Source organism: Heteronotia binoei, chromosome 3, assembly GCF_032191835.1.
Source record: "Heteronotia binoei isolate CCM8104 ecotype False Entrance Well chromosome 3, APGP_CSIRO_Hbin_v1, whole genome shotgun sequence".
In the NCBI taxonomy this organism is placed as follows: Eukaryota; Metazoa; Chordata; class Lepidosauria; order Squamata; family Gekkonidae; genus Heteronotia; species Heteronotia binoei.
In genome coordinates, this window is record NC_083225.1 from 104,843,549 (window position 1) to 104,856,098 (window position 12,550).

The following is a 12,550-nucleotide window of genomic DNA, read 5'->3' on the forward strand; positions in this document are numbered from 1 at the left end:
CTATGCACAGCATTAAGGCAAATATTTATGAACCAGTCTTCACCTAAGATGTGGAGAAAATCAAAACTGGTAGTAATTCCAAAAACCTGGAAAGATCTAAGTTCTTATAGACCAATTAGTTTATTAAACTATGGCTATAAAATCCTTACTTCAATTTTGGCAAATAAGTTTAAGTCTATTATTCATAAATACATAAACACTGATCAAATAGAATTTATTCCTGGATGCCTTCCTATGATAAACATCAGGAAACTCATTAATTTTCTCATTATTAAATAAACAAAAGCTAAACAGCAGGGCTCAGTACTGGGTCCTATGCTCTTTAACTTGTTCATGAATGATTTGGAGTTGGGAGTAAGCAGTGAAGTGGCCAAGTTTGCGGATGACACTAAATTGTTCAGGGTGGTGAGAACCAGAGAGGATTGTGAGGCACTCCAAAGGGATCTGTTGAGGCTGGGGGAGTGGGCATCAACGTGGCAGATGAGGTTCAATGTGGCCAAGTGCAAAATAATGCAGATTGGGGCCAAGAATCCCAGCTACAAATACAAGTTGATGGGGTGTGAACTGGCAGAGACTGACCGAGAGAGAGATCTTGGGGTCGTGGTAGATAACTCACTGAAAATGTCAAGACAGTGTGCAATTGCAATTAAAAAAAAGGCCAATGCCATGCTGGGAATTATTAGGAAGGGAATTGAAAACAAATCAGCCAGTATCATAATGCCCCTGTATAAATCGATGGTGCGATCTCATTTGGAATACTGTATATGATCACAGCACCTCTAAAAGGATACTATAGCATTGGGAAAAGTGTAGAAAAGGGCAACTAGAATGATTAAAGAAAGGTTAAAACGCTTGGGGCTCTTTAGCTTGGAGAAATGTTGACCTTGGGGTGACATGATAGAGGTTTACAAGATTATGCACGGGATGGAGTAAGTAGAGAAATAAGTACTTTTCTCCCTTTCTCAAAATACAAGAACTCATGGGCATTCAATGAAATTGCTGAGTAGTCAGGTTAAAACGGATAAAAGGAAGTACTTCTTCACTCAAAGGGTGATTAACATGTGGAATTCACTGCCACAGGAGATGGTGGTGGCTACAAGGACAGTCAACTTCAAGAGGGGATTGGATAAAAATATGAAGCAGAGGTCCATCAGTGGCTATTAGCCATGGTGTATACCGTATTTTTCCGACGATTAGACGCACCGGACCATAAGACGCACCTTCGTCTATGTGCGCAAATGGCCATCTTCGGTGATGCGGGCACCATTGCAGCCTTCAGGCCGCCTCGGCCGGGGGCTGCACGCAGGCACGGGAGAAGCATGCCGGCGCCTGCGAAGTGCAGGATTTGCGGTGAGGGCGATCTCGCCGTTTGTCTCCCAGCCAGGCACACAAGCGCGGGGCAAGCACGCCTGGCTGGGAGACAAGCGGCGAGATCGCTCCCTGCAAAGTGCTGGGTTGGCGATGGGGGCGGAGGGAGCTATCTTGCCGCTTGTCTTCCAGCCAGGCGTGCTTGCCCCGCGCTTGCGTGCCTAGCTGGGAGACAAGCAGCGAGATCGCTCCCTCTGCCCCCATCAGCAACCCAGCACTTTGCAGGGAGCGATCTCACCGCTTGTCTCCCAGCCAGGCACGCAAGCGCGGGGCAAGCACGCCTGGCTGGGAGACAAGCGGCGAGATCGCTCCCTGCAAAGTGCTGGGTTGGCGATGGGGGCGGAGGGAGCTATCTTGCCGCTTGTCTTCCAGCCAGGCGTGCTTGCCCCGCGCTTGCGTGCCTGGCTGGGAGACAAGTAGCGAGATCGCTCCCTCTGCCCCCATCAGCAACCCAGCACTTTGCAGGGAGCGATCTCGCCGCTTGTCTTCCAGCCAGGCACGTAAGTGCGGGGCAAGCACGCCTGGCTGGGAGACAAGCGGCGAGATCGCTCCCTGCAAAGTGCTGGGTTGGCGATGGGGGCGGAGGGAGCGATCTCGCCGTTTGTCTTCCAGCCAGGCATGCTTGCCCCACGCTTGCGTGCCTGGCTGGGAGACAAGCGGCGAGATCGCTCCCTCTGCCCCCATCGCCAACCCAGCACTTTGCAGGGAGCGATCTCGCCTCTTGTCTCCCAGCCAGGCACGCAAGCGCGGGGCAAGCACGGCTGGCTGGGAGACAAGCGGCGAGATCGCTCCCTGCAAAGTGCTGGGTTGGCGATGGGGGCAGAGGGAGCGATCTCGCCGCTTGTCTCCCGGGGGCTGCAGGCCCCTCCTCCCTCATCTTTTAGTATTCGGACCATAAGACGCACGCACTTCCCCCCCCACACTTTTTTTTGGGGGGGAAGTGCGTCTTATGGTCTGAAAAATACTGTGTGTGTATATATATGTGTATGTGTGCGTATACACACACACATATATTGGCACTGTGTGACACAGAGTGTTGGACTGGATGTTCTTATGTTAAATACATAAAAAATATGTGTTTAACATATTTTAAAAAATAGACGCTGAAAAAGCATTTGACTCAGCGGAGTCAAAATATTTTCATTAAAATGTTTAGAAGCTTTTGGTTTTGGAAAGGCATTTAGGGCATGGGCTAACATTCTATACTCATAAGCAAATGCTCACTTAAGCATTCATAACTTAAGCAACGATGTCCCTTGCTGGCTCAATGTATAGAGCTATGAGCTATAGCAATAGCAGTGAAGGAGTCAGAATGAAACAAGTAGTGGTGTAATGTTAGGAACAACTAACTTTAAGCTAATGCTTTATGCAGATGATAGAGTACTTTTTAAACAAACGTTAAAGGAATCTTGTTCGGCTTCTGACTTGCTTCTTAACTCCTTTTCATTAATTTTTGGATGCAGATTAAGTGTAGAAAAATGGTTGTTACCCTTCAACAATGCCTTGAGTGACACAGATAAGCCAAACTGAATACTGAAGAATATAGCTTACAGAAATATTACTTATTAGGGCGTAAGGATAAATCAAAATTATATTATTGAGGATAACTTTAAGCCACTGATATATGGCAAAAATATTAAATTTCAACACTTCCGGGTTTCGTTGTCTTGAGCTCAACAGGGGTCCGTGGAGCTTGTCTCTTGTGGCCCCCCTGAATCGGGCAGTTGGAGACCTGGGCAGTTGGGGGACCCTGGGGGGGTTTCTTTTCAGCATGGGGCTTTTGCAGGGAGACAGGGAGACACCGGCGGCTGTTCCTGCTCTTCTTGTGCGCTTCTATGATTCGCTGTCTTGATTGCCATTATGGCAGAAAGAGGTGAACACCCAACCACTTGCTTTCTTTGCTGCAACAAGCCTTTGATGTATTGCTTTCCTATCTCAAACACAGTAATTCTACTCTGTAAATGAGTTTGCTTTTCATATTATCGGCTAATGGGTCATTTTACATACCAACAAACGGGTCAGTTCAAAAGAAGGGAAAGAGGTGAATCCCCCCCCCCCACTTTCTCAGGAATCTGGCTTCCAAAAGATAAAAAGAACAACTTTGAATGCCTGCAACAATCTGAATTTGACTGACTATAGATACCTAAATTGACCCAAATTATGATTGAACAAGTGAGAAAGAGACTAGTCTTTGGTTAAAATTTGGTCTGAACAAATGAGATATATTCCAAAGAGATTGGTATTTGTCATCTGAGTGCAACTGAAATGGCAACAGTCAAGATATATGGCTGGTGGAGATTTGGAAGGATAGACTAACTGGATCTCTGAGGTACTTTTCAACTTTGATTATTAGACTGAGTATTCTGTGGAGTAAAATGGCATCACAAAGCCAAATGTTTCATTAAAAAGATACAATGGATATCATATTTTCTCTAAAGCAGGACCTTGGTTTATTAACAGAGTTGATAAAAAAGCAAACGGGAGCTTTTATGTGGAAAGCTAGCAAAAACTTGAATCTACATGGACAGAGTGACAAAGAGATCTTGGTGACGTCTGTGGAGTTGGAAATGGAAAAATATCTGTCGGGAAACGAAAAGAAAACTAAAATTGAACCTTATGGCGCAGTTACTAAGAACCGGAAGTTAAGGTTGTTTGAAGTTTTTTTTGAGAGAATCTAATGGCGTGGGATTTTTACTATTGTTACTGAGAGGGTTGCTTGCATTAAGGAGAGAGGATGCACATTTCATCAAAAAAATCAAAACGTGGAAAATTTTCGGGAAGAAGGGATTTTAAATCGTTTTCCGTCTCTGTAGGTAACTGGATAATATGGAACTCTCATGAAGATACACGATTTTAAAAGGCAAAGTGAGATCTATGGGACATAATAGGTTTGTTCCTCTGATTAATATGGACATAAGAGCTAAAGGATTAAAAAGTTTTGAAAATAAATTTAGATAAAATTAACTTGGATTAATTTTTAAGAAGACAGATTATACAATTATTTTGTAATCTGGTAGATCTGCTCTTAGTATGTTTGTCTGGAGAAATTGCTTATATTGAGAGATAAACTAATATGCTCCTTGTTTACCATTTTCTTTCTTATCTCTCCACTTTTTACGTTATTTTAAATTTGATCTTTTTCTCTATCCATTTGAAATATGTAAGTTAGAAGGATAAAGATTTGTTTTTTATGCCTATCTAAATGATGACATTGTTAAAATAACAAGTCAGTTTGTATTTTTAATATGGTTAAGCTTATCCAGTTAGTTCTGTGTTGAGACCTTGGTGACTTTTATATATATATATCTATGTTTGCTGAAGAAGAATAGTTCAGACTTGTATTTTAAGTAATAGTTTAGAAAAAGTGTACAATGAAAAATGAAGACGGTAGAATATAAGAGGAAAACTAAATACTTGCAGGTAGAAAGGATTAGGTATTTTGTTTTGAGGTAAAAATGTAACTTATATATTTGCAGCTTTCTTTGTTTCTGATCTCCCACTCTGTATTTCCTCCTCCCTCTTGATGTTTCTGTACTTGTACTTGTGCTTATGCTTTTTCTTTTTGTAGTTAAAAATAATAAAAATTATAAAATACAAAAATATTAAATTTCATTTGCTGAAGAGTTCCTTCAGAATTATTACCAAGGAGGTACAGCCTTAGTAAAATCAAAATTATATTATTGAGGATAACTTCAAGCCACTGATATATGGCAAAAATATTAAATTTAATTTGCTGAAGAGTTTCTTCAGAATTTTTACCAAGGAGGTAAAGTCTTAGTACAGTTGTTGCAATTACTGCACGTATAAAACTGAACCAAATTCCCCTTTGTTTCCAGAAACAGACAAAAGCCAGTCTGCATCCATAGACAACTGCCAATGACAGTTTTCAACTGAACACCAAAATTCAAATTATGTGATACTGGTCTTTTTCTATGGTTATGAACAGCTCTGAAGTGTTTATGATGCCTTTTCCCATCCCTGTTCAGCTAAAAGTTATTGACCAATATGAAAATTTCTTGCAATTTCCAGCATTGACACTTATTTTTCCAAGATAATAAACAACACATGCAACATTTGAAACAGAGCTTTTAATAATTTTATTCAATTCAATAATATGTGCTGCTTTAATATATTATATAAACTTATAAATAATGTTATTTCCAGAGTTCAGCTTTAGCAGTACTAAATTAATCAGTAAGCATCAATTCTACAATGTCAAAATTTTACAAAAAGTGAAGACCCTAGAAAGTATAGTGGGTTTATTGCATTAGAAAACACTGGATTAGGAAAGATACAAAATCAATTGTAATTAATGCAGGGCTTTTTTTCCAGAATGCCTAACATTCTGCCCAACATATATCACACAATTGTGAACATGCCTTGATACATTTTACAAGTTCAAAACAATGCTCTTAGCTGAAATTTAAAAATATGTTTACCTGAGATTGTGTGCGTCAGAAGTTATTATCAATGTTCATTCTGAATATCTGCAAGTTGATGATCTTGTCTTTCAATGTTTGCATGCAACCTGAAACGCTACTGGGCAAGCTATTCCAGAAGCAGTTTGTTAGGCTTTAAACCAACTCAGGTTTTTCTTTTTTTATAATTAGGTATTAGAAAGTAAGGATATTTAATTACTCACTTTTTTAAAAAGTCTAAATTGAACCAATGTTCACAGATACTGAATTAATTAACAACAATAATGCAGGCTGTCCCAATTCTCTCTTAGAAAAATGTAATTCCCCTCACTCTTGAATTTAAAGACACCTAACCCACAATCACCCTTTAACCTCAACCACTAGCCAGACCACAGAAAATTAGAGAACTAGAGTCCCATACAGATACAGGACCTGTATCAATATTAACTTCCTTTAAAAACAGAAATTAATTTCCATCTTTTATACAGATTTTACATTATGCACCTTAACAGATTTGGCACTGCTAACTGATTCATCATAAAAGTACAGGACTGATCAGAAAGTTAGCAAATTCTCCTAAAACAAATTGTATGCATGTTCTAACAGCAAGTACCTTATAAAAGGCACACTATACCCCCAAAAATTGCTTACTTAAATGATGATTGAAATCTTTTCCCAAATTACCATTATAGAAATAAACACACACAAAAAGAAACCAAGCAAACCTTATATAGGAACTTCCATAATGAAGTCAAAGTCTGTAAACTATATAAATCATAATGCTAATTTGTGACAAGCATGTGTTGAATTTTTGCAGCCCAGAATGACCTTGAAATCAGTTTTTGAGGTAGTGTAGGTTTTTGTAATACAAGCTGGTTTTAGAAGTACTGTTCAGATGATGTATTTGGCCAAACATTTACGAAGTATTTATATTTCAGTATCAAGGCAAGCTAGCTCTTCTAAAGAGGCTAAATCATCACAAATCTAAACAATGCTTTAACACATCAGAAGAGAGAGTAGACGTAAGTATTATAAAAACCTGCAAAGCAAATAGGCATTACACAAAGATGATCATACTCCAAACATAGATATAAAAAATGTCTGTTCTGAGGTAGGAAATGAAGAATTCCATTGGCTTTTACATTTTGTAAACCAGCAACAATGTTTGAGGTTCAGTAGGTAGTTTCTATTACCTACAGCAATTACGCTATTACAGTGCAGAACAGCCTACAGTAAAGAATTGGGTTTTTACTTCAATAGTTAAAATTACTGAATAATATCATTTCTGATAACTGATAATTGATAAGCCACAGAAAACTGAATATGAATGGCTAAAATTAGCTTCACCCATGAAAGCATCCATTTCAAATGCATCTGAACTGGTCCCACTAGTAATAATGAAAACTGAAATTCTTCCAGAATACTTGATAATTTTATTTTCCAATATAATCACAACCTATTAAAGTTTAAGCAGGAAGCACAGACTACTGTGGTATGTTTAAACAAGTATAACCTGAAGTATTTGGAGAGCATTTGGGGAGGGTGACAAGGTATTGAAAACTAGGTAGGTCTCTGGAACAGTGGCATACCATTCTGTAAGATACAAATTCTGAGGTTTATTTGCAGTTGGAATATTAAGATTTACTATATGAAACACTTGTTCCAGTTATTTTGCTTCTCATGGCACTGAAGTACCCAAATTGCAGGAAACCTGTTTTGTTTCTCGTAAGACAGCATCTCTTTTCCTTGTCGGAAGAGATAAACCCCAAAATATATTTAGGTTTGATTCTGAATGGTTAAGTACCAGTTAATATTCTGCACCACAAAGAAAGTTCATCCTTCCTACTTAATGACTTATGTATCAAATCCTGCAAGGCTAAAGTTTGACAGGATTACTCTGTAGTGCACTTGTCAGTCATTTGTTGACAAAAATCTGTGATACCACCACTACTCTGTACACACTGCTCCAAACATAATGTTTTCTCTGATATCCGTACGGGAACCGGAGACAATTTCTGTGTTTGTGTATATCCTGTATCACATGAGCTTTTTACATGCTGAAAGCTAGAACTTGGCCCATCAGGAGATTCAACACAAAGATCTTTAGATAATTCTATACATAATGGTACTGCCGACATCACATCAGAAGGTGCAGGCTGTTCCTTCTCTGGGATCAAAAATGAAAGTGGGCAATCAGAGGCAGAATATTTTGCAAGTATCTGTATTTGCTCATGACTTAGTGCAGCTTCTTTGCACATTTGTTGACAAAGGCCTGTCAGGTTCTGCTTTGTCTCACTGAGGGTTGACAAAATGTGGTCTTTCTCCTTTAGCAAGCTTTCTTTTTCACTTTGCTGTTGGAAAATAAAACAGTTGCAAGCTGTAAGTACTGTTGTACTCCGAAATACAGTATAGTTTTGTCTTTTATAATTGAGCTTTATTTCATAGTATATTTGTTTTGGAAACAGTGATAAGGGGTAGCAACTACATAGCAATGCAGTGTCATATAGCTGCACATATCAGGCAAGATCCACCATCCCTTTCATGTATGAGCACCTGAATTAACCTTATATGCACTGATGTTAAATTTTACAATTAGCTCCTGATTTTGATAATGAGTGTACAGTATGAAGTAAAAACATGAAGAGAAGATGAGTAAAACACAGTGAACCACTTGGCTTAAAACACACACATCCTTCCTAAGTAACAAGAATGATAGGAAATCAAAGACATGTTTTGGTTTAGTATTGGACACTGACTTGCATTTCTCATTAAATTCATAAAACGCGGCAATGTAATGAGGAATAAATGCAGCAGGGGGAAAAAAACCTACACAAATCTCAAATCCATGATATCAGGGATCCCCAACCTTTTATGACTCTGCAGGCACCTTTAGAATCACGTGTGCAGTCACAAAAATGTCTGCCATAGCTTACCTTCAGTCACACAGTGAATATCCTTGTTCTCTGGAGGCAACTGCTGTCAAAGCAACATCTTTAAAAAATGTGCACAGCCAATCAAATCTTCAGTGTCGTAACAGAAGCCCCACTGGGCAAAAGACACACCTGACCTGCCAGGAAAGGTGTCTGTTGGTGCCATGTTAGATCCCCACACTGTATTAACTGCAGACAACTAGAGCAGCTGCTATGCAAAATCTAGAGTACAGAAAGTTACTGTTGAATCTGCAACAAATTCCCCTCCCTTTTTACTTGATCACTGCTTTCCCTCTACAAAGTGATGTTATTTCCAAACATAGTAGCAGCCAAATCAAGTGACAGTTCTTGCTCAGAAAGTTAGCTTCACAATTTGGGACTGATAATGATAGCATATGCCTCCCCCATTATATGCAGGCTCTAAACAGGAACTTGATGGAAAGGGAAACCTCTCTAAAAATCCTGCAAACCCTATAAGATAAGTAAACTATGGTAAATTCCTCTGATTTATTTTGATTCAGTGTTTAAGGCAATGTGTTCAATGGTTAAACAAGCGCACATTACACCTACTTCTGGCAACACATACAAAAACCACATTTCCAAACATGACTAGGTGTTTTCCCAAAAGATGTATTGCGGGGGTATCGAACATGCAGCCCATGGGCCAAATCAGGCCCTCAAAAGGCTCCTATCAGGCCCCTGAGCAACTGGCTGGTGTCTGCTTCCTTCTTCCTCTCTTTTGCTTCCTTCTGCATCACAGTTTGCTTTCCAGCCATGCTCAATCACACAGAAGCTACAGAACAAAGCCTCTATTTTCTGCACTAGCTGAGGCTCCTCCCTTGTGGAAGAACCAGGGAGGAGAGCTTGCTTTGCCAGGCTTTCTTAATTACAAAGCAGAGCTACTGAGCCAAGCCTCTCTTCCTTCTATTGATTGAGGCTCCTCCCCCTCCTGGTCCCCTGGGGAAGGGAGGAAAGAGCCAGATCCTTTGGCTAGTTCAACCTTTCGCAATCCTGTTCCCTGGATTGCACTGAAGAGATACAAAGAAAGCACCTTTAAGATCAATGAGTGCTAATATTTTAAGCATGTTTTATTTTTAAGGTTTTTTTTAAAAAAATCTTTAATACTGTTCGTCTGTGTCCTTTATGAAGTTTAAATCTCTGCTACCTGGCATACTGTTTTATGACACAAATCACCCGGTCTGATAAGGTCTTATTTATGTCAGATCTGGCCCTCATAACAAATGAGTTAGACCCCCTGATTATTGCGTGCCCTGAACTAGGGAATAAATTGCCTTTAAGACAACAACAAAACCCATTAACAATTTTCTATTAAATAACCTTTATTCCTTCTGCTATATTATACCTCCTTTGGAACAATTAAAATGGTTACCAACAAATTTTCCAAGCTCAACCTGAGGTGCTGTTTTTTACATTTAAAGCTCTTCACAACCTGGACTACGTTCTCAAATAACCATACTCTGCTATGAACCCTTCAGTATTCACAGACAATTATTTTCTCCCTTCCACATAGAGATTTGGTCTACAGTGCCTCAACCCAGAATACTTTCAGTGTGCACTCCAGCATTTTGGAGTAGACTCCCAGTGGACTGCTCCTCTCCTCACCTGCACTGAGAAATCCTTCTAGTGGTGGTGGGAAGATTATATTGGATTTATACCCCGCCCTACACTCTGAATCTCAGAGTCTCAGAGCGGTTTACAATCTCCTTTACACCCCCCCCCCACAACAGACACTCTGTGAGTATGTGGGGCTGAGAGAGCTCTCTCAGAAGCTGCTCTTTCAAGAATAGCTCTGCGATAGAGCTATGGTTGACCCAAGGCCATCCCAGCACTTGCAAGTGGAGGAATGGGGAACCAAACCTGGTTCCCCACGCACTTAACCACTACACTAAACTAACTTATGGTGAGCCTGTAGGTTTTTCAAAGCAAGAGACATTCAAAGTTGGTTTGCCATTGTCTGCCAAAACAGCCCAACCCTGGTATTCCTTGGTGGCCTCCCATCCAAATACCTGCCAGGGCCAACCCTGCTTAGCTTTCCAGATCTGGCTAACATGGGCTATCCAAGTCAGGGCTCTAATGCTGTATTATTCCAGAGGGCTTTTTGTTGATTTTACTGCTGCAAATCTGTATTCAGGACTACGAGATCCGTTTTGCTAATGGTGGCACTCCTCTACCAGTGGTTACTTTGTGGTATTTTCTTAATGACTGAGAGAAAATCCTATGTTGTGAAGAGAAAAGAAGTCAAGGGTAGGAAAGTAAAAGATTACATTAAGCTCTCAGAGTGCTCCTTACAGCAGCAGAAATGGCTGCCACTACCAGAACTGATCTGTGATATCCAACCCACTGATTTACATAACTTTATGTATGCTTGTATGCATACTTCTATAAGCTACCTGGGATCCCTTGTGTGTGGAGGTAGTTTGCAAATATCTTAAATAAAAATAAATATTTATAATGCAAATATTTATAATAAACTACAAAAACGATAATATTTCTCACATGTGTACAGGGCTATAGTAAACTCTAAAAGAAATACACACAAAAAGAATTACCAACGCAACAATCAACAGAAGAGCTTGATGTAATCTTTTACTTCCCTACCCTTGACTTCCCTTCACAACATAGAAATTACAGTTATCCAATCAGATAAAGAAACTGTTCTGATTTTTTCTCAGTAGTTAAGAAAATATCACAAAGTAACCAAATTATTCTTATATGCCCTTCTGACGTTCAGTTTTATTAATTCACTCATGTTCCACTTTTTCCCCCAACAGTCCAGGTAGTTTGCTGCTATAGTTCTTTTCTCCCCAACAATACTGCAGTCAGTCCTGGTTATTTTAGATCTGCCTTGTAAAATGCATTCCCTGTTGAGATGCCCACCTGGGGAGGGGCAAGCTCAGTTGCACAGTATCTGCTTAGCTTGCAGGAGGTCTGAGGTTCAATCATGAGCATATCCAATTTAAAAGATCAATTTTTAAGTGGTGTGAAAAACCTCTACCTAAAATCCTGGAGAGATGCTGGCCTTGACGGACCAGTGATCTGATTCAGTGTAAGGGAGTTTTTTGTGAAATGTATGTAAATGGCATCCCTTTCAAGAATGAAAAATTTTGTATGTCTGTTGCCATCTCCATGTTGCAAAGCTGTGCCTGGCCAAGAAGTCAACACCCCTACAACAATTCTTCTAGCTGTATGGAAATGAGCAAGGAAATCTGAGCATGTTGAGAAGTTGTGAACAGCTACCCCTGAAAATGTAGTAACATAATTGAAAAGAATTCAAGACTGCAGAAATGTTAGATTTTAGTTCTCAAGCAAATATCCCATACATACCAATTTCTCTATTTCCGATTCAAGGTTTTGTATGCAGTCTAGTTTCCGCTTGCGACAGCGCTGTGCTGCAATTCTATTTTTACTTCGCCTTCTAATATCGTGGATACAATCCAGCTGTTCAGGTGTCAATTTGTGCATTTTCAGACATGACTGAAAGTCATTTCTAGAAAGTGAAATGATTTTCTGTGCATCAAATGGCAGCTTTACCTAAAATGTAAATTAAAACAAAACCATGCATTATATTGCTTTTAAAAAACTAGACTCCATATCACCAGTTACAAATTCAAAGCACAGGTTTGGATCCAAGGACTTTGTTCCCCTCACGCTTCTCTCCGGCTACTGCAAAGGCTGTCTTCCACTGCTGCAGTAGTTTCCTCTGCCACTAGCACTTCTGCTTGGGTAATGGCTCCTTGAAAAACACTGGTCTTGCACAAGTGGAACAGCCAGTGGCAGAAGGAGAGAGCACTGTAGCACAATACAGCCTCTGCA

The 12,550-nt window shown here is 39.9% G+C and overlaps 2 protein-coding genes across 3 annotated transcripts in view; both read right to left on the reverse strand.

Moving 5' to 3' along the window:
* Nucleotides 1–5,441: 5,441 nt before the first annotated feature.
* The window catches only part of MAP3K7CL (MAP3K7 C-terminal like), a 149,314-nt gene continuing 142,205 nt past the window's right edge, over nucleotides 5,442–12,550 (reverse strand). Inside the window, exon 6 of the mRNA XM_060234359.1 lies at nucleotides 5,442–5,951. Within this exon, the coding sequence (XP_060090342.1) occupies nucleotides 5,936–5,951 (16 nt within the window). The 3' untranslated portion in view covers nucleotides 5,442–5,935. The remainder of the gene's footprint in view (nucleotides 5,952–12,550) is intronic.
* Nucleotides 5,442–12,550, reverse strand: part of BACH1 (BTB domain and CNC homolog 1) — a 44,526-nt gene continuing 37,417 nt past the window's right edge. For both annotated transcript variants that reach the window (XM_060234356.1, XM_060234355.1), the window contains exons 4-5: nucleotides 12,062–12,268; nucleotides 5,442–8,137 (exon numbers count right to left, since the gene is read on the reverse strand). In XM_060234356.1, coding sequence (XP_060090339.1) covers nucleotides 7,679–8,137; nucleotides 12,062–12,268 — 666 coding nt within the window. In that variant the 3' untranslated portion in view covers nucleotides 5,442–7,678. The remainder of the gene's footprint in view (nucleotides 8,138–12,061; nucleotides 12,269–12,550) is intronic.